The sequence below is a fragment of the Pyxicephalus adspersus genome, chromosome Z (genome assembly GCF_032062135.1).
Source record: "Pyxicephalus adspersus chromosome Z, UCB_Pads_2.0, whole genome shotgun sequence".
In the NCBI taxonomy this organism is placed as follows: Eukaryota; Metazoa; Chordata; class Amphibia; order Anura; family Pyxicephalidae; genus Pyxicephalus; species Pyxicephalus adspersus.
This window is the reverse complement of record NC_092871.1, coordinates 43,449,638-43,471,106: the sequence shown is the minus strand read 5'-3', so window position 1 is coordinate 43,471,106 and position 21,469 is coordinate 43,449,638. Positions and strand designations below refer to the sequence as shown.

The following is a 21,469-nucleotide window of genomic DNA, read 5'->3' as shown; positions in this document are numbered from 1 at the left end:
ATATAATAAATAAATATAATTATCATACCTGGGAGTTAATCCTAAGAATTACAAGCCCACAATATAAACAAAAATTTCTATGCAAAAAAAATAGGATCACTTTTTGCATCAAAAAATTACAGAATTAGAACGCTAGGGGGGTTAACAGGCATTTACTTGTAGTTAGTAGTTCAATGTTGTAGTTAACTTCCATTTACTCAGGCTATTAATATTATGTCTAGCTGTAATTGCCTTTCACTGAAGTTGTTTGCTATTTGTGGTCAAGTAAGCAGGTACAAGGTTTATTTAAAGGAATATAACTTGTATCATTTATTTCACCTTTACAGTGAATCTGGGGCAGTATGATCTAAAAGCTGCAAGGTTTTCAGCCTCTCTGGTCAAAAAATATATGAGCCCTAGTTATGCAGTAAAAACCAACCACATGAGGATTTTATTATAGGCATTAACTTGTATGTATATAGTGCTGACATATTACACGGCTCTTTAAAAAGTCCAAAGTCATGCCCCTAACTTTCCCTCCAAAGGGCTCACAATGTAATGTCCCTACTGTAGTCATACAAAAATAACAGTCCATGGCTAATCAGGTGAAACAAATTAACTTAACTTCATGTTTTTGGGATGTGGGAAGAACCAGAATCCTTGTAGAAAGCTAACACGAACGCAGGAAAAACATGGGCCATGGAGTTAGTGCCCTGGTCAAAATTTAAACCTAATACCCCAACACTGCAAAGGCAAGAATGCTAGCCTGAGGTTTTGGGTAAACTGAGCTGAAATAATCCAGCTTTACTACATACAATACATAACAGGTTCAGTATGTCACCAATTTCTATTGGATTTGGTACTTATTGGATTGGTGTTAGGGGAAATTTGCAGATTGTCCAAGCGCACAGCACACAAAATGCTTTATGTCCGGACTGTAAAGCTACGTACACACTTCCAATTATTATCGTTGGAAAACGGACGACGAACGTTCATGCACGATATATACGACCGATCCGATCCGTCGGTCCGGTCGTTCGTTTCCAGCGACTTTCCTCGTTCGTCGGCGTCGTTGGTTACTTTTTTACGAACGATTTTTTGCCCAATCGGTCGTTCGATTGGAACGATAAAAATTGGAAGTGTGTACGCACCTTTAGAGTTAAAGTTCCTCCTAAAAGAGCTGCAATACCAGATGCTGATAAGGGAATCCTCCTTGCATGCTGTTACCAAGTGCAGTTACAAAGAGATTATGTTTGGACTGAAAATCTGTGTAGTAAAGGTAAAATAATGACAAACTGATAGTGTCAGGCTATGGTATGGCTATAGGTTGTTTCTGTTGTACCTTGGTGTGTTACATTTTCATTAAAAAGTAGCATCTTTTTTCTGAAAGAATACACCACTAAACAAATGGGTTTTTGTAAACTTGTTGTCTGCGTCTAAAAAAAAATCCACTGCTGTGCTAATACTTTCGCTATTTAGAGTTACCTTATGTACAGTTTGTCTGGACAGAATATTCGCCTAATTCACATCTTCCATTTCTGTATGAAGAACCATCTGCCCCAAAGCTGTTAATCTTGGCATCCAGACATGTTTTCTTTGTAGCAAGGTCGCTGATAATACAGTTGTCCTGCAAAGTTTGAGAGTATGCTAATTTTTTTTTTCTTCAGCACATGTGGGTGGATACTTGTGGTATGTAAGACAGGATTCCATTCTGTTTTCTGCACAGCTGCTTTTCAGAATAAAAAATGGTTCTGTTTTTGTCACTGTAAACTTACATAGGAAAAATCCATTGTGGAGTTTACCTCACAAATACAAGAATTTTTTGAGCTGGTATCCCCTTTTCCTGAAGTTGTTATGTTTTCAGTTCATTCTAGCATGAAAAAGAATTGGATTGAGTCTGATGGACTCAAAAAAGAATGTCATACTGTATGTAATATTTATAAGGTTCTCTTGGCTCTTTCATCCCTTTAAAAGTCATATATCTCCCCCTCCCATGCCACGATCCATGACTATACTGTTATTTTGCTACATTGTTTTACAGTAGACATTCACTTTTTTAATGACGTAATCTAACATTCCCAAAACAGACGGATAAATCTCATTCCCCCTGTTGTATGGCTCCACTGTACAGACTCAGCAAAAGGTGCGTTGGACCCTTGCAGAGAGATCACTGCTTTAACACAGAGGACAAGGGCCCTATTCTTCCATGCTGGCAGGAAACAGAATTTTAAAGACCACCAGAAAACATTGAACATCTTTGTTTCAATGGCAAAGGACTGTATTTGACTAATGTAAATTTGAAGTTCATTTTAGCTTAAGTGAAAAATGTGGCTTGTATATGACTTATGTAGGTAAGGATAAACCTGTTAGGTAGTATAGTAAATGGCTACTTATCGTTCTGTTCACAAGATATGCCAAATAAATGGTTAACACTGAAGTCCAGACAAACCACTAAATTCAAGAGTTAAACACCTTCCAAAGGATTTCTAATACTGCCCATCCAGTCCTCAGATATACATAGCATTGCCTTTATTCACAGCTCTTTCCAGCAGGCGAGCTGATCTTGCTCTGCTGCAGTTCCACATCTATTTCTAAGTGCCTTCCTCCAACCTTTGACTGGACAGGGAGAAGAAGCATTAATGAGCCCATATCTGTTACTCTGCTGTTTGGTCCCATCAACTTCGCTTCTTTTGCCGTAACAAGCATAATTTTCCCCTTATGCTTCTTATTCTTCCTCCCCTCCTAGCTCTTCTGCACATATTGTACAGTAGACTGCAAATGGCTGATTCTAGCTTATGGTTGGTTAATTCCAATGCATGTGTTTAAAGAATACATTTAATGATAACAGTGCTGCTTTCTTTTGTGCCTGGATTTTAGCTTTAGGCTGAGCCCCAAGAAAAATATGCAAGTGAGGGGTATGTGTGGATTGTTTCAATTTTACTTCTGTTTTTTTTGTACTTTTATCTTTTTTTAGCTGTTAAGAATGACCACTTCCATGGTTTAGGTTTTCATTTGGTTGTTTGGTCCGCATTTCTGCAAAGCTTTAGCAAATCCCTTTCAGAAGCTTTGTGTAATTGGAAAAATCTTTCTCTGTCACTTCCCCTAACTGCTTTCTTCCTCTTATATCCAATTAGTTTGTGCTGTGATGAGGTAGATGGTGGTCTCTCTTGATGCCGTAATAACAAACATGCTTAAAACTTCAGTACAAATGGCAACAGGGAGATTTTGGAGAGGCAATAGTGAGGAGCTCTGAAACATCAGCCAAAATGTCCATAAATAGAAGCCTGGCAATTAGCAGCTGGAGAAAAATTTTTATTGGGTAATGTGCTTTTCAGAAGCTTTGTGTGGGAATAATTTTGTCCTAACAGCAGTAACAATGTCTGATTGCCTAAACATTTGTTTTCCTGTACCAAGATAAATCTTTCACCCAGCAGGAATCCCAGCCTGAATCATGGGTGCAGGTCTGCGTGCAAAGAAGCTTCCCTGGTGCCTCTTGTCCAACAGTCTCCTTTTGTAACTTGCAGGATGTGCAGCATTTTTTCTCACACACAGCGATATCAACAAAATCACTAACTAGACCCACAAAGATCTGAATAGTAATTTGCAGCTTAATGAGTGGGAACAAGAGTTGCTCTGCATGCCTAAAAATGACACTAGACTGCTTAAATCCCAATGTTTAAGCCAAACAATAAACTTCATTTTTGTGCCCTTTGTGGTCTGTTAAGTACACTTGTTGATCCCATCGGAAATCCGTTGCTGGCCTAATCACATTTCCTGTGTTTCTCAAGCAGAGTTATTCCAACCTTATCCATCTCATTGAATTGCAAAGGTGAGCAGGTGAGTGAAAATAAATGCAGCCACCATGTCGGGGCTTGGATACATTTTTTTTACATGAAACCTAAAGCAAAAGGTAGAGATGTAAGTATTTTTGCAGGAAAAACTATAACTGGATTATTATCTTGTATTTATATAGAGCAAACATATTGGAGTGCTTTACCAAGTCCAAAGTACCTTTACCTAAGCTGGGTACACACATGCAATAATTGTCGTTGGAAAGGATCTTTCACCATGCATGAATGAGTTCTGTACATACAGCACCGTTTTGCTCTACAGAGAGGATCACTTTCATTATAATCGTTTGTCGTCTGTGGATCCGCCAGGATGGTCATTTGGACGATGGAAACCCACACAAACACAGGGAAAACATGGACCTAGTGCTACAAGGACCAGAGTGCTAACCACTAAGCCATAGTTTCTATTTGGATGTATCTTGTATGTATTTTCAAGCTGCAGTCATTTTTGGTAGTTCATCATTGTGGTTTTTAAGGACTTTTGGAGTGGAGGAACATATTGATAGGAGTAAGCTATCTGGGGTCCAGATTGGAGCATATTTGATGTATTTTAATCCCCGGACTTCCTATTCCTATGATGGCAGAACACAAAATGAGGGAACATTTATTAAGTGACTAGATATTGCCTCAATTAAAAAAACATACACATAAATGAACATAAACTGTGTATGAACATATTTTTGTGACATAAGTAAGTGTAAGAGACAAAATCTTCATAACAAGGACACCAGAATCAATTCTGGATGATATTACCCTTCCCATTTATATCTGATGTTTAATCTTTACACATATCAATGTATTAAAAAAAAAAACTTTCAAAAAATGACATCTAAAGAGTAAAATGGGAAAATTTTGCTAGTGGACCGTTTTATTGTTTAAAGTATTAGAGCAGAGAACGGTATACTGCTTCACAGTTGAATCATTTCCCTCGAGATTTATACCTTTGTCCCTGTGAAAAGATAAAGCAAGCACATGTCATCCAAAAAAAATCATATTTAACATCATTCAACATCATTATTTAAAGGGGGTATGCATTTTCTAGGTTTCCTTTTGTTGTTATCAGCTATTGTAAAAGGTTGTTGGCTGGTGTAGTGACAAAGTGCCTCACACTCACTACTCGCAGGGCCATGGCCCAGGTTAGGGTTTTGGACACTATCTGCATGGAGTATGAATGTTCTTCAAATTCATGGGTTTCCTCTGGTCATGTACACATGTGACTCTGTTAAGCACTATGTCAGTACTATATAAATACATAATAATATATATAACACCCACTCTATTCAAAGCTAAGAAACAAAATGTTTTGGCTGGATATGTGTATGTGTACATGCGTGTGTGTGTGTGTTTGTGTGTATTTATTTATATACACACTTTAAAAGACTGAATTTTTTTTTATGTATGGTTCACAAATCATATAGAACATTTACTATGGCAGTTGACTGCTGTTTAAATATTTGTCTTGGGTTGGGCTTTGATTCAGGATGCCTGCCATCAATGTTAATTTAATATATGTTTCAAGCACAAATGTGTTTTGTTTCCCCTTTCAAAAAGTTTTTTTGCCAGCCAGTGTTGTGGTGCACACAAGTTGAACATGTTGAGGTGACAATGCAGATTCTGTCCAGTCTCTTCCATCTACAAGACTGAAGTTAACTGATTATTCTGGGAGGAAAAAACTTTGTTTGAACATGTGTATACATTGACTTGAGCAACGCATCTTTAAATGTTGACATCGGCTCAGTTACAACTGTGTCTGTAGCAGATGTGGTAAAGAAAGCTTGTCTTTCCAACACTTTCCTTGCAATGGCTGCGTTGCAATTCTCATTTATTGTAAAGATATATGGGAACACCAGCAATGCTAACCACTGGAATTCTGTGATCACTGAGGCTTATTTTACATATATTTTAAAATGACAGCAAAGTTTAGGAATAACCAGCACAGTACCAATATAAAATACAACATTCCATGCATACAAGCGGGATGCTTGTCTGATGAGGCCAATGATGACTTTTATTAAGAGTGGCAATGGAGCCTAGGTTGTTCATTCTTAACTGCTATAAAGATTTTTGAATGCTTCACTGCAAAAAAACTTTGTGATGAAATGGTCAATCCCTGTCCATTTCCCAAGATTTCATACATATCATATAATATACAACTTATATGTTTGATTCGTCATTTATGTGTCATTAATTTGTAAAAAAAAAAATAGCACATAGCCTCCCTGGTTCTGGGGGTTAATGGATGACTGCTTTGCTTGTAAAAGCTAGAAGGCTACATTAATGCCTTTTACCATGACTAGGGTAGCTCGTAGCTTTGCCCCCCCCAAAACCCCCCCCCCCCCCCCCCAGACCTGCCCCCCTATTACCCTTGCCAGCCCCTTCTCTTAGTTCTCACACTTTAACATTTCCATAAATTACCTCTGTATATAAACTTAATGTAACATGTACATACAAATCAACAAATAACACATATAACAACAAATAAAATAAAATAAATTAACCATTAAATAACCACCATATAAACTCCAAGTTAACCCTTTCTTTACCCTAACCAATTCTTAATATAACCAACCATTTGTCCCCAAAACAACTAGGTTGCAGGTCCGGAAGGTAAAGTCCGACACACCACCAAATCACCAATAATTACCAATACCGCCAAGCCATTTTGGCCCCTAGCAGCACATCACCACCTCAGGGGCCTCCACTGTTCACCACTTAAAGGGGGGGTCTCCACCACCTTGGGTGCCCCCCCTCACCAAAATTGACCCAGAACTCTAAACTTACCTCTTTTGCCAGTTTCTCCGCCATAACTGCTGGATGCCTAAGCGCAGACTTCAGGTTCCCGGACTCCCTATGCTCCCCCCCATTTCTCTCAGAATCCAAAACCCCCTTGAAAACCCCGCCTCTGACACCCCTGCGGCCTCCCTGTTGGGGTACTTACCTAAAAAGGGGCACATCCTCCCCATACACCTGCCTTGGAACTTGCATCCTCCCTCATTAAAAAGCCAAAAAAGCCCCTTTTTTCTTCCGGCTGGCGACCCAGGTGCCTGTTGACCACCGCTCCCCCCTTGAAAAAACAGCACCCCCCCAGACCTAGGGCCAGACATCAGTTTCATCCACAGCCCTTTATCCTTATGGTCCCAACGCAGCGACTGACGCGCCGCTTTTCTTTGTCGGAACTGCTCGTCATAACGTAGCCAAGCAATCCCTCCAAACATTCTGTGCGCTTCCCTGATCGTATCTAAGTAGCAAAAGAGCGAAGCGCACAGTTCTGGCTGCTTCTCCCCAATCACACACGCCAAAATACTGAAGGCCTGCATCCAATTTAAAACCGTGCGCAGAATCAATCGGTGTTGCTGCATTTCACCTTCCTCTTTGAGACCTTACCCCCCCACAGCTCTGTCCAAATTAAACCTCTCTAATGGCAGCAGCATGAAGATGTCCACGTATTCCCCTTTCCAGATCCGCTCCCGAACTTCCTCCTTCAAGTGTGCCCCCCAACGGCCCCTCAAAACACACATACACCTCCCCTTTCGCTGTGTCCTCTACACCCGCTTGCCCCCCCTGTGACCCACTCCCCTTGCCCGGCTGCCCACCCTCCCCTGCCTCTCCCCCTGCGGCCTCCCCTACAGCCCCTCCCTCACCACCGTCCTATTGCCCCAAACCGCAACCCCTGCATCCCCCAAACCGTGCCTGTCACCCCCTTTGTCCAGCCTCCGAACCACCTCTGTTAACCCCTCTAAAACCTCCTGCACCCCTCCCAGGCAATCCCTTTGACTAGAAGCCCTGCCCACCCCCCACTCCCTCCTGACAGCTGTGTCCCCCCACCAACACCCTGTCCGCCCCCCTTGCAGCAAGCCAGCTCCCCCCATTCCCTCCTTTCCTGCCCCCCACTGTTACCCCCGCCCATGACCTCTGGCCGACCCTTGGACCCTTTTTCTGTGCAGTCCGAGCACGCCTGTCATGAAGCCCCTCCGCATATTTCCCTGCTCCAGGCCTCTCTATAGTATAATCAGATTTTGAGAGTTTGTAGCTGTAAACTAAGAAAAATCAGTTGAGTCATCAAGTTGCGCAACTGTGACATTCTGATATGTGTGATATGAAGAGATTTATGAAAAACTGCCAAGATCTTTAATTGTTTTTGTTTGCAATTCTGTTGATATTTAGGAGCCTGTGGCATGTTGGCATTTTTCAATAATCTATCCTTCCTAAGGAAAGGTCCTGATTTCTACTTTACATTGAGAAGAGTTCAAGCTGTGACCTTACATTTTAGAACAACTTAATGTGAGCTGTAAGTTTACTGGTTGATAACATTTTGAAGTTTTAGTAGTTGATTTTTATGTGGTCTAAGTATATTGACAGTTATGCCCCTTTCCCATATTTTCATTTTGAGTACCTGCATTTTGGAAGCTGTGCCCAAAAAAGTTACCAGAGAACAACAGACTAGCCTTTAGAACTAATTGTGGTCTCTGCTCCTTTCTCATCCCTAATACTGACTCGCCTTGCCTTGTTCTGCATGGTTTTCCAGTTTGGAGACTTCCAAAGACTTTGGTAGAGGTTTGTGGGTTTTTATGGCTGATAGAGTAATATTCAACAAGCAACAAAACAGGAAGAAAGCACAGAAATCACAGACTGAATCATATAAATATTTTTGGGTTGCTATTTGTTTTTGCTTTTGTTGTGGTTTTTTTTTTTTTTTTTTGCTGGTTTTTATTGTTGGGAAAATAATTTCAAGATTTTTTAATAAGAATGTTCTAAAAATTCTTAAATTAGCAAAACAGGTTTTTAATAATGATATGCATGCTCTTCTGGGCTCAACAAAGACAACAAAAAATAAACAAGCCCTAAACTTTAATTATAAATAATATAAGGGTATGCGTTGGCTGTGGTTCTTTTGGATGGTGGTTGTTACGATTCCCAGGCAATAGAGATATTCCCACTTAGAGCCTATTTTGTGAATAAAGTCTCCAGCTTCCAATTGATTACTTTATCATAGCTGACATGGTCATGAACAAGAACCATATTGAAAAATTTTGATTGGTTCCCAATTGTTACTGAGGATAAAGCTGCTAGCTAGGACTGACTTGCAAACCAATATTTCATGCAAAAAAGTGGACTGCTTCCTTTTGTAATTTAAAAAGCATTCATGTCATTATTTTTTTGTTTTTGGTAAAGTAAGAAAGCTTTAGGTATAGGTGCTGGATAATTGTCACCAAGGACAAAGGTTCGCGATCATCTCAGGCGAAAATATTAGCACTGAAAGACCAACTGAGGACCACTTCGGTCATTTTCAATGGAAAAGAATGCAATGGGGGACTTAACACTCATCCTTCCCTTTTCCCTCTCCTTTGAACTAAACTGCTCTGTGTGCACAGCATTCATTAGTTTTAGAGAAACAGGAAACAATCATTATCAGAAGTTTGATGGCAGCTAAATACCAGATCACTTTCTAAAATGGGGGTTCCCTTTCCTTGAAGAGATCTGTTCTAATGCCTGTTATGTTTTGAGACAGAAAGCAAAGGAAAATCCCCCCAAAGGTAGGTAGTCAAAAAAAAATGTCTAAGAAAAAAAAATGTAAAAATGAATTTTTCATGTCTGGACCGTCACTTTTACTTTATCTAATTTTATCCCTGCATAAAAAATATCCTACTTCAGTTATCTCTTTTATAAACAATAGTAGTTTGTAGATCATCTTCCATATCTTTGGACATTGTAAGGTTAGGCAAATTGTGTTTTTTCTAATCCTTGTTATGTATTGGATTTAGCCATAAAAGTTGTATGATGATTGGTGGTGATTTTTGTTGCAAACTAAGTATTTTCCTGCAGTGATGTGTTATTATTATCAAGGGAATTCCTAATGCCCTGTTGTATTTTATTTTTTTGCCTATTACAAAGTAAATAGCAATTTACGTCATATACTGGTTTAAGTGCTGTGTTGATGGATGTTGCCAACAAATATCCAGTAAATTTAATATACTTTAATTTTGTGTTTTCTGTGAGGTATAGGATAGTTCCTGGAGATTTTCTTGTTCTAAGAAAAGCCGGCATAGTGCCAGGCCTGGTTGGGGCAAACGAGGATTGCATATATCTATGCCAAATGTGTTCTATGCCTACAGCATTGGTAATAAGGGTATTTTACAATGCACAAATCAATACTGATGTTGTAGTGAGAAAAAAATATATTATCCAGTAAAGTATTTTTTTCAACCCTATTGCATAAATGTATGGATCACATGACAATTGTCTGTAAAAATAAAGCAAGTGTTAATTTGGTTTTCAAATCTTGCAGGGTGCTGTGGGCATCGCTTCCACTTTCCTTTTCTCTTTATTTATTAAATAATGTCCATTGGGATTGGAGAAAAGTTCATCTTGTCCCGATTAAAAACTACCAAATTTTGTGTTTAATTTCCCTTTTTTTTTTTGGCTGAAGTTTTTAAAAATCATGCCCCAATTTTAAGCTGATAGTTCTGTGAGATGACTTTTTTGTCTTATTTATAGTGTCTAGAACAAGCCAAGTGTTTGGTTATTAATTCAAGCATGGTATTACCCAGGCCTTGTGAATGCAAAAAATAAAGCTAGAGCTGGGGCAGAGCACCAGCACTGGACTCGATCATAGACCTGTTCTGTTGCAGTAGGGATCTGGAAGTGCATCAGTCACTGTATTCATAAATATCTCTCAATAAAAATCAGGCTAAGACTACACAGGCTGTTTCCTCTGCGTTTAATGTTGGAAATTAACATTCATTTCAGTTGGTTAATGCACACAAAAGCCGTATGGGAATTTATAAACTTTTAAGAGATTTTAATTTTTGAATTGGCCTTGGAGAGTTCCTAAAATATTATATATAAAAAAACACATGCAAAAAAGGTTGGAATTTTTTTTGAAATTTGGTTCTCCTAATGTGCAGAAAAATTCAAGATTTTCAGTGTAACTCCTTTGCAGTGTTTTAGAAAATGAAATAGATACTGTCAACCTTGCTATCAGGCACTGTGCATAAATGAACTATATGTGCTTCAGCATGAGCTCTCCCTAGAGAGGCATCTAATTATCTTGTTAGTTAAATTTACTGGTAAATGCTTTTTGTTTTTTGAGGTCTTATGCTGGCTTATTTCAGCATCTTGGAACATATTTATTTTTAATACATTAGAGTAACACTTATGTGATAGCAATCAATTCTTTTCTGAGAGCTGATCCAAGTGGTCCTTCCCTGACTGCTTGTCTGCCCCTGTTCTGCAGTACCTGTATGTTCTTTGTGCTTTTGTGCTCTGTGTTTTATCCTTTACAGACCCTTGAAGTACAGAAAAATACCTGTAAATCTTTCAAAAAATGTACTTTGCTTCTAATACCTGTTGTGGACTGATAACATACAGAAAGGGTTGTCACCTCTTCACATTTGTCTTTTGCTAACATACTGAACTACTCACAATTTTTCAGATCTCTGCAGCATAAAGAGTTATAATTTTTTTTTTTAAGCCATTATATCACCATTGACCCTTAAGTTTAACATCCGCATGTAACTGACAGTAAAATCAGCAAAGGTATGGAATGGGCAAGCTTGGCAAGCTGATTTAAAATGTAATTATGATTTGCAGCTTGCAGATTTGTTTTTAGGTTGGGTTAAAATACACTTTGATTGGTTGGCCTAAGTTATTTACCATTGCTACTCTGTTGATCATGTTAGTTTGTAGACCAAATCCACTGTAACCCAAACAAATCCCCTATACTGTAGATATAATAAAATATCTGCCAATTTATCACATATATTTTAGATAAACATTATGGATTGGTCTGACTTTAATGTGCTTGACATTTATTATCCTGCATGCTGGATCTAAGCAGATTTGAAATTTTGAAAGGTAGGAGGTCCAGGTTATCTGCATCTGATGGATTGTTGCTGTCAGTTAACAGTAACTAATTCCATTATTCTGGGTATTCATAATAATAAACTCAGCTAAAAGGTGGTGATAAACAGAATATAGCATTTTTAAGAGATGTTTAATATTGGACTTGTCATATCGGCAGACTCGTCATAACAACAGATCGTTCATATAAACATTTTTTTATGAAAATTTTTTTGTGGTGAGGCGCGTGATCTCTTTAATTTCTATTGTAAGGCAGACTGAACAATCACATACAGTACACATGTGTATATCCTCTATCTAAGTTGCATGTGAATCTTTTAATGTTTACTGAATGTAATTTTGTACAATGAATAGTTCAAAAGCCTGGCTAGCAGTGTCTTTTTGTCAATGGGTAGTCAAAGTGTAGTCTTGAACCTGCACTGACTATGCAAATGATGCGGAATGCATCTTGAGCCTTGCAGATATCCTATTCAGAGTTAAATGTTGTCCAGACTTCATGTGCGCAGTATTTTAAATTCAGAAGAATTGGGGTTCGTACACTTAAGGGAATGTATGTCCTAAAGACAATATGCCATAGTAAATCACAATTTGTCTTCTTTTCATGAAGTTGTCCTTTTCTTTGACCAGCATGCTTGTGGATAGATTTGGAACACAACTGAACTATTTATAAAAGTCAACTTGTGATTTTAGTTCTATGCTGTTTTTCCACTCTTGCACAATTTGTGTCTTTGTTGTGTCAGTTTATAAGATTATGTAAGAATATTGTATTCGTCTGTATTTAGTTTATGTTTTTAGCAATTTAAAAAAAAACATGATCTCCACCTATCAATTTTACCTATATACCTATTTATGTGCCCAAAAACCTTGATTTGACTTCACCTGTGTATTCCATTAGAGATCAACTTTAAGGGGGTGTCTGAAGAGTAGTTTCTGATATAGTTATTACTGGGCTGTATTGAATCACAGCTATATGTAGCTTTATGTTGGCCTCACACAGTATGAATTTGTTTTAGATTTGGCATGTAGATTGACAAAATATACAGACAACTGGGTAGAAGAGAGACTGTAAATCTAGAATTAGGTAATATGTGGCGTATTAATGCCTGTTGGCAATATGTTTCTGTTGTTAGGACAGTTTTACTTCTGAAGTATAGAGAACTTCCAAACAAGGGGCAAGGTGTAAAAGTTGAATCCATGAGGGGATTAAGTATTTCACATAATGTAGCAGTCAAAAGGTTATTCAGCATTACTTTTGCAGAAATTTTTTTCAGACCCTTTACTTATAATGTAGTATTTTCATAAACATCTGTAATTCTGTGTATGTAATGAATCTATGATTGGAAACTCTCTTAGGAATTGAACTACTTCTTAAAAGTCAATTTTTCAGTATATAGTGGTGGTCTTAGACTGACTCTTCCACTATCTTCATTAAGGCCAAAAGAAATGGATGTCACCCCAGCACAGAAGTTTCAGTTCAATATACATAATGAATAATGCAGCCTTTTGTAAATTAAAAGCTCCACTTGAACCTTTTTCACATAGACTTAAGCTTGTATAAAAGTAGTGAGTACAGCATGCATTCACAAAGCTCTCAGCAAGCATTGGATGCCTTTTTAAACTTTTTTAAGGCACCATTTTTAGTTCCAAATATAGGTTGTGAAGCTTATATCTACCTGGAACTATTGTCTGCCACTTTAAAAAGCTGCCAGTGGGGTTCATTCAAGTAGTTCTAAAGCTTACCGAATCTTTATAGCAGATAAAATGACAGCCAACATGTGCTAAAAGTTGAATTGAAAGCTTCAACAACACTGTCAATATCTTGCTCGAAGTTTTGCAAATGCTTTGTTAAATCTTGCTGTATAGATTTTGCCACCATGCACCCTGCAGCACATATGGTCAGGTCATGTCTTTTCACCATACAGTGTAATTGGCTGTAATTTACACCTCCCTAGGCAGTCAGTTATGAAGCTTGGCATGCCTACCCACCCCACTGACATCTTTTAAGGAGTGGGCCTACTGGTGACAGAAAACATTGATGTGTTAAAGCTTATGTATTCCTAGTGATTCATAATTTGGGGCTGAACTAGGGTCTGAATAAGTTGTGCAAAAATTAAAAACTAATTATAGGACTATGGTGCTATTGTTCACTGGCACACCTGTTGTATAATTCTTGTAAAGTTGACATTTAGAGACATACTTCTGAAGCAGTGATTGTGACTTTCACCAAACATTTACTGGTGGTGAGTCAATCCCTGTTTTTCTAAAATGCAAAAACCTTCAGTTAAAGTAAAGTAAAATTCACATTCATTATAGGTGTAGTATGATCATCTATTTATTAAGTTATCAGATATCATGTTTTTTTGTAGCAAACATCAGGATGAAAAAGCTTTGCTAAAGGTCAAGCTGAAGGCAAGTTTCTGAATATTGGGGACAAAGATGTGTTTCTTCCAAGCAATAGTTAAAATGAATTTGAAATCTAGGACAAGAACCAGGGGCTATTACTCAATATTTATACGCAGACAGTTGTGCAATGAAAGGTTCTCGTGCCAGTGGGTGCAAGTGGGTCAAACACTAGACAATGGCTTGTTTTATTGCAGTGGATTAGACCAGAGTCTTTTAAGGAAGTAGGATTTGTACCATGGGGTGTTTTTTTCTTTTCTGTGTTCTCATTAAAACCTCTTGGCAAAATAAATGTATTTATATTCTGGCAGACAGTATTGCAATCACGTTTGCAATCCATTAGGCGGAATATCAGTGTTAGTAATTGGGGAAACATGAAATATGGATATGGTGCAATGCTGTAAATCTTAGTAATACAAAATGTATTTATTATCCAAGTTATTAATGTTTATTATGCCTTACAGTATAGGATATATTGTCATTTCCTAGTTTATAAAATGTGAGGAGGAAGTAAGGAAGATTACCAAATTACCCCCCAATCAGTTTTTGCGAGCAATCACATATAGGTTATTTGGTCACACCATTAAAACCACTAGCAGAAATAAATTCATGTTGTAGTTCCTGAAAGCATTTTACAGTACAATAGTTTAGTAAAAATGTAACTCTATTATACATATAGTACCTTTCAGTCTGGGTCACTTTTTATGATAAAAGAACCTTTAAATACACCTTTTAGAACATGCCATCTACAGCATATTATTATGTTCAAGCATTATCAGTAACCTTAAATTGGAACTCCAGTATGTTTACAATATATGTACACATACACGACTCATTTCCTATCAAAGAATTTGTCATTTTGACAAGTGGGATACACACATCTCTTTAAATGAAAAGTCCATTCTGCTACTTCCTCCTGCTTTCTAAGGTTAAAAGTGTAACATGATATTGGAAGCTATAACTCTGAAGCAGGAAGCTAATTGCTTAGTTTGGAACTGCATCATCTGTCAGCTGATTGGCTGTGTGTACAATAGAAAATTCATGTTCAAGGATTTGTAATTGCAATTTTCATTATCTAGTAAAACTGTTAACGTATACACTGTTGAAGGCAGCACATATCAATGGTCAGGAGTTTTTACTTTAAATTTAAATGTAATAGATTTTTTATGGTGCCCAACACTGGGAAGCATCCAATGCTATCAGTGAAGCTTTGCAGTCCAGGAGACAACATGGAAAAAATGTTTGCATCTCCTATATGGCTCATGTACTTTGGATAGTCATTATTCACCTATCATGTGCCAGAATGCAAAGTAGAAATTGGAGTGTAGAGATTGTACTGATGTAAGCAGAGTGAAGTAGGAAAGAGAGAGCAAATTTTTTAAATTCAGTCTCGCGGCGAATTTGGCCGCTCTCGCTTACCAAACATGTAGGGTAGAATGGCCTTTGTAAATTCAGCCAGGGAAACCGAATTTTTGGGACCTGCAAGACCAATCGGTAGCGGAGCTGTCAGCTCCGCTCCCCTGATTGCTCTTTCAGCCCTTTACTAGTTGTATGTGTTTTTGGATAAAGTTTCTCTATCCAAGAACACAGGAGTCCTCTGTTCCTGAATAGAGAAACTCTATTCAGGAACACATAATACAGAGTGGCAACAGCAATCAGGGGACCGGAGCAGCTCCACTTCCCTGATTGCTGTTGCAGCCCTGTACTGTGTGTTCCTGGATAGAGTTTCTCTATCCAGGAACACAATGAGAGTCTCGCAGGCTGCTCATGATTGAATGCCGCGTGGGGAAAAAACTCTGATTTTTTCCACGGCCGCGTTCATTCATAAACGCAAGTCGCATGACTCACTCTGGGAGGAGGAGTAACGCGGTTGCATTTATGAATGGAGCCATGAGAATCCTCCTCTCGGTGAGAGATTGACGGGCACTACAGGTCAGAATGAGGCCTTGCCCAGGGTTGCTCACCGACAGTAAGATTCCCACGCGATAATCCTCCTATAGTGATTTCTGATGGTTTCGCAAAACTTCACAGACCCATCAGAACTTTAAGGAAATTTTCACGAGAGGCGTTCTTGCTCATTCCTAGGGTGGAGTAGTTCATACCCCTTCCAAACATGTCATATACAGAACATTATATGGTAAGAAAGGTGCTGCAGAACCCAGATAATGCATTTATGATTTATTTATTCTATAAGTGCTAAGAGCATTTAGGATGTCATGAATTAATTTTTTTGCCTTTGACTTTTTTAAATCCCCTGAGAAGAATTTGAGGGGTCAGAAAGAGTTAACTAGATAATAGAGCCACTTCACAGCTAGTTTGTATGAATATCATCTGTAGTTTTGGTGTAAAAACCGTCAATCCGGGTAGTTTCATGGTGGGCAAACAAAAATAAACATTCCTAGCTATTGAAAGTAACAGAGCATGTAATCGCATGGGGGCTCTGTATTAAGGAACAGAGAGCATTGCTTTGGTGCCTGGAAAATTTGTTTTCAATTTACTGCTTGTAAAAACAAAGGAATTCATTAGTGCTTCCTGACAGGTACAGAAGATCATTACAGCCATGAAAGCCAGTCCGAAAGTCTGTAGTGTTTTGTGTGAGTTTTAGGGGGCTTCAGAAATCCTTGTTACTATAAGCAGAATAAGCAAATTTACAATTTGCCATGTGTGGCATTTAAAAGAGTGTCCACTTGATATTATGTGTTGTTCTAGCAACAGGGAAGTCTCAAAACTTTTTTTGGTAGCATATAAAATGAATGTCCACAAGCAGTCAAAGCCTTTTATTCTAAAATGTTCATCATACACTAGAGAATATTCTCAAGCTTTTTTTTTTATGTGTTAAATGTCTATGGACATGCAGGAAAAATGTAAATACAAAGCATAAAATATGATATCAGTGGTATGTGGCCCATTCATACCAAAGGAAGGTTTTCTTCAGCAACACGGACAAAATAACCTAAAGGAAAGTAAAAATTTTGCCTAGAATTACCACTACTTTACTATTAGTTTAACAAATATGAATGGTTTTGTATTGTACTGTACTGTAAGCAGTACCAAAGGTTATTTTAACCAGCATGTTCCCTCATGGCAATGTTTCTCAAGTTTTGCCTCCTATTACCAATCATATATTCCATAAAATAACAATTTACATATTTTGGACTTCCAGTTTGAAGCATGAGGAAGTTTATTAGTGATAGTGTCGAGTAAATGGGAACAGTGACTTTTTTGATGTCCCTGAGAACTAATTTGGCAGGTAATGCAATTATTCTGTGGTGTAAAAATATGAAGCCTGTCAAATTGATTGCCGTGGTATATATTTTGTTTAAAAAATGCAATTGAAGAACTCATATTTCTCTCTGAATATTTTTCATTTTGGAGGCACTAGAATTGACATCATGTTTTAAGGGCTTTCTGATGCAAAACAGAGACACACGTACAATTATCACACTCTTGCATGCAAGTTAGGGGAATGCTTTGATTCCTGTCATCCTGTCAGTACTCTCAAAACAATGGAAATTTTGTATGCTATTTCTGGTAAAAGCTGAGATGTGTAAATATTCTGTAGTACTTTGGCAGTTTCCACTCCAAAGATTGATGCAAGTTATACAGCAGTTCCTCTTCTTCTGGATCAAATGAAATAATATGTTTGGCCTGGCATATTTGCTGGCTTTTAGCACCCATATGGCAACTGAAACATTTGAGAATATGTTATACGTAACAATAACTCGGATCTTAGACTAGTTCTGTGATTCTGTTTTAGCACAGCACAACTTTATTATAGTAGTTGGCAGTGACAGAGCTGTTTAGAACATCTTAAAAATATGCCCAATAACAATCTGAAAGAGAAAGGGCTGCTAACATGCCAATTGGCAAATTTCCTAAAGCTGATATAGAACCTAGTCTGTAGGATGTACCAAAGACCCACATCTAATCTAGTGGGACCATTGTGAATAGTAATGTTGATTATTATTGAATAATTGCTTGCATAATTGCTCCTTTCCCCTGGGCCTAGTCATGCTTGAAAAAACACCTTAAGACATGCAAACAGGATGACTTAGGTGTAAATGTCAGTGGGAACATTGTACGTCTGATTGTTTACTGATCTCTATGGCTAACATTGGTACTAACAAAACCTGATTCTCTTTACAGCTTGGGTTGGTTCTTTGGCCATGGGGATGATTTTCTTCTGTTCTCCGGTAGTGAGCATCTTCACAGACAGGCTAGGATGCAGGAAGACCTCGTCAGGAGGAGCTGCGCTGGCTTTCATTGGGTTGTTATGTAGCTCATTCACCAAGTATGTCTACTGTATTCTGAATTTCATATTTGTTGTTCTGTTTGCATTCCAGTATTCTTTCACAATAAATGATTGGGCCATGTTATACGTTTGTTCTATTGTGTAAAATATCAAGTATAGGGCTCTTCAACACGATAAAAATAATGAGCTATAGGGCCACACACCAGCTTAGTGGTTAAGTAGCTAATAATAATGCTTTACTTTTGCAGTACTTACCAGTACTCTTTTGAGCACCCAAAGGAAACTTATGCAGACAGGTAGAACATACAAACTCCTTGCAGAGAGAGTCCTGGCCAGTATATGCAAAGGCCAGATACCCAACTACTAGCTACTATTCTGACTTCGTGATAGAAGTAAAAGAACGTATTCTCTTTTCGGCATTATATCTTAACACATAGAGGAACAAATATTCTATTTTTGTAAATTGTTAATTGACATTAGAAAAGGATCTATGGGTTTGCTCTTACAGAAATTGATTGATAAAAAAAAATTTCAAAGGTTTGCATTGATTCATATATATGACATGGTATTTATCCCTGTGGTCAGTATTTGTCATGGAATGTTTTAATGCTATAGGAATTTGTAATGTGTGTTATTGTGCCTACTAACTAAGATTTGTCTCCTTTCCAACAGGTCCCTAGGTGTTCGATATTTTACTTATGGGATACTCTTCGGATGTGGATGCTCATTTGCTTTCCAGCCCTCCCTGGTCATTCTTGGTCACTACTTTAAGAAGAGACTCGGTCTTGTGAATGGCATTGTGGCTGGTGGTAGCTGTGTGTTCACAATGTGCCTTCCTTTCTTGTTGGAGACCATGGGAAATACTATTGGCTTGGCACACACATTTCAAGTGCTGAGTGTTTTCATGTTCATTCAGATATTCCTCTCTCTCACATTCAAGCCCCTGTTACCTCCACCAATCGATTATAAAAAAGAGAAGGAGAAGGTGGCTGGAAGAAGTAAAGCCCAGCAGTGTCTTACACAAATTCAGAAGTATTTCAGCATGCAAGTGTTCCACAAGAAGACCTACAGGATTTGGGCTTGTGGCATTGCCACAACAGTTTTGGGATATTTTGTTCCTTATGTCCACCTGGTATGTCAACAATAGCAAAAAGTAGAATGTACACATAGTTAAAGGTTTCAAATGTGTGAATATAATTATCATTCACCAAGCAGTGTAATATATAGTGAAGCATCACAAAACTAAAAAATACAGGCGATGGCAAGTACCCTGGTCATTAGAATTTGCAAAAATATGCAGTGTACAAAATTGAAACAGATTCCATTAGTAAAACAGCAGAAAGGACATTGTTTTTCAAACAAAGTAACTTATAGCAACCATTAACCTTTCTTTTTGCTGAACCGGATAACTGAAAAGATTTCTGGATAAATGCATTGTACTGCAGTTTAGTATCCCTGAGCAGTGGTTCAGCGTTAAAGTATTTGTTTTTTTTTTAACATAAACTCAATGTTAAATCGAAATGTTAAAATTCTTACAGATAGCAAAACTTGAAATTTCATCCAGACTTTTTTGTAGTGCATCAAGCCAGCCCAATAATTTTTGTCAGTGATCTAATGATCTTTAAGCCATTTTTGCTGGACTTCTTTGTAATTGTTTCCCTGCGGTGGGAAATTCTAGAAATTGCTCTTCTGCATTAAACACTCCCATGTCAGGGAAACAATTCCCAAACACTCCTACTGCAGGAAAGCACTTCCCAGACACCCACAGTGTTGTAGTTAGATGTGTGTTGGTGCTGCCAATGAGATGTAAACCTGCCTTGGAAGGTGAGAAAGCCTCACAGAAGCAAAATTTGCAGTAATCATACACAGTTCTTGCACAAATCAGGAGTTCCCAGAAATCAGGCTGCACTGGAGTAAATACCATCCAGATGTTCAGCAAATTAAACATAAATAGAAAGCTGAGTAATCTAACACACCCATTATGTATTGTGGATGTTTCATAGAAAAACACACTAAAAAATGTAAAATTGTGTTATATTTATTCAGTACTTTGAATTGTTTTAGATAAAATTTGTGGAGAAACGATTTGTTGACAAACAAAACTGGATACTCTTAGTTTGCATTGGAGCAACATCAGGTGTTGGTCGTCTTGCTTCTGGAAGAATTGGGGACTCCATTCCTGGGCTGAAGAAAATTTACTTGCAGGTACTGGAATAAAAAAACATTTATTCTTTGACATAAAACTAAAGTAATTCAGTATGTTGTTCTGAGGGTACAGATGAACATACACAAATAGATTCAGTTATATAATCCATGGGGTTATTATTATTAACCTTTATTTTTAAAGCACCAACATATTTACACAGCAGTATATATTAAATACGTCTTGCATATGACAGACATGCATAATATACAAGTACAAGCAATGACACAGGAGGAGGAGAGGACCTTTCCAAAAAGAGTTTACAATCTTGGCACTGATATCATTGTTGAGGCTGGTCTGCGTCATGATATAAGTGAAATATATAGGTCGAGGAAGCATGTCTGGGAGGAGTTGTTGATGCTATTGGTACATATGGACAATGCTGTTGGTAATGATTTATAGAGCATATGATTTACCCTAACTTTACTCTTTCTTCAAATACCAAATTCACTTACCACGACAACTTTACAGTTTGCCTTGTTGTGGCAATCAAATACACATACCACAATTCTATTACCCTTTCTATACTGTGCCATACTATTGTACAGCAATAATGTTTTGTAAAACAAATGTGTAATACAAGTTTATAGTAGTTCGCCAGTACATATGTGGGCAGTGGCCGCTTGTTTAGCAAAAAGGAAACCATAGCAACCATTTTTTTGTTGGGATCTGCAAATCAGGATAATGACTCACTCTGGCGATGCAGATGTCCATGACTGTTTGTAGGCTTTTGTTCTTTTACAAGCTGTTTGCTTGCTTTAGTTTCTTTTGACACATTTATTATCTTCACATATAAACAATCTATATATATATATATTTGTAGTATAAGCATATACATAGGCAAAGCATTTTTATAAATGTAAAGGATCACTTTGTTGAAGTGCAGCTAGAGATAAACAAAGTTGTTTGCATTCATAAGACATT

The 21,469-nt window shown here is 37.8% G+C and overlaps 1 protein-coding gene across 3 annotated transcripts in view; it reads left to right on the top strand.

Moving 5' to 3' along the window:
* The window catches only part of SLC16A2 (solute carrier family 16 member 2), a 123,823-nt gene that overhangs the window by 78,830 nt on the left and 23,524 nt on the right, over positions 1–21,469 (top strand). For all 3 annotated transcript variants that reach the window (XM_072429645.1, XM_072429644.1, XM_072429646.1), the window contains exons 2-4: positions 18,237–18,381; positions 19,015–19,474; positions 20,407–20,547. In XM_072429645.1, coding sequence (XP_072285746.1) covers positions 18,237–18,381; positions 19,015–19,474; positions 20,407–20,547 — 746 coding nt within the window. The remainder of the gene's footprint in view (positions 1–18,236; positions 18,382–19,014; positions 19,475–20,406; positions 20,548–21,469) is intronic.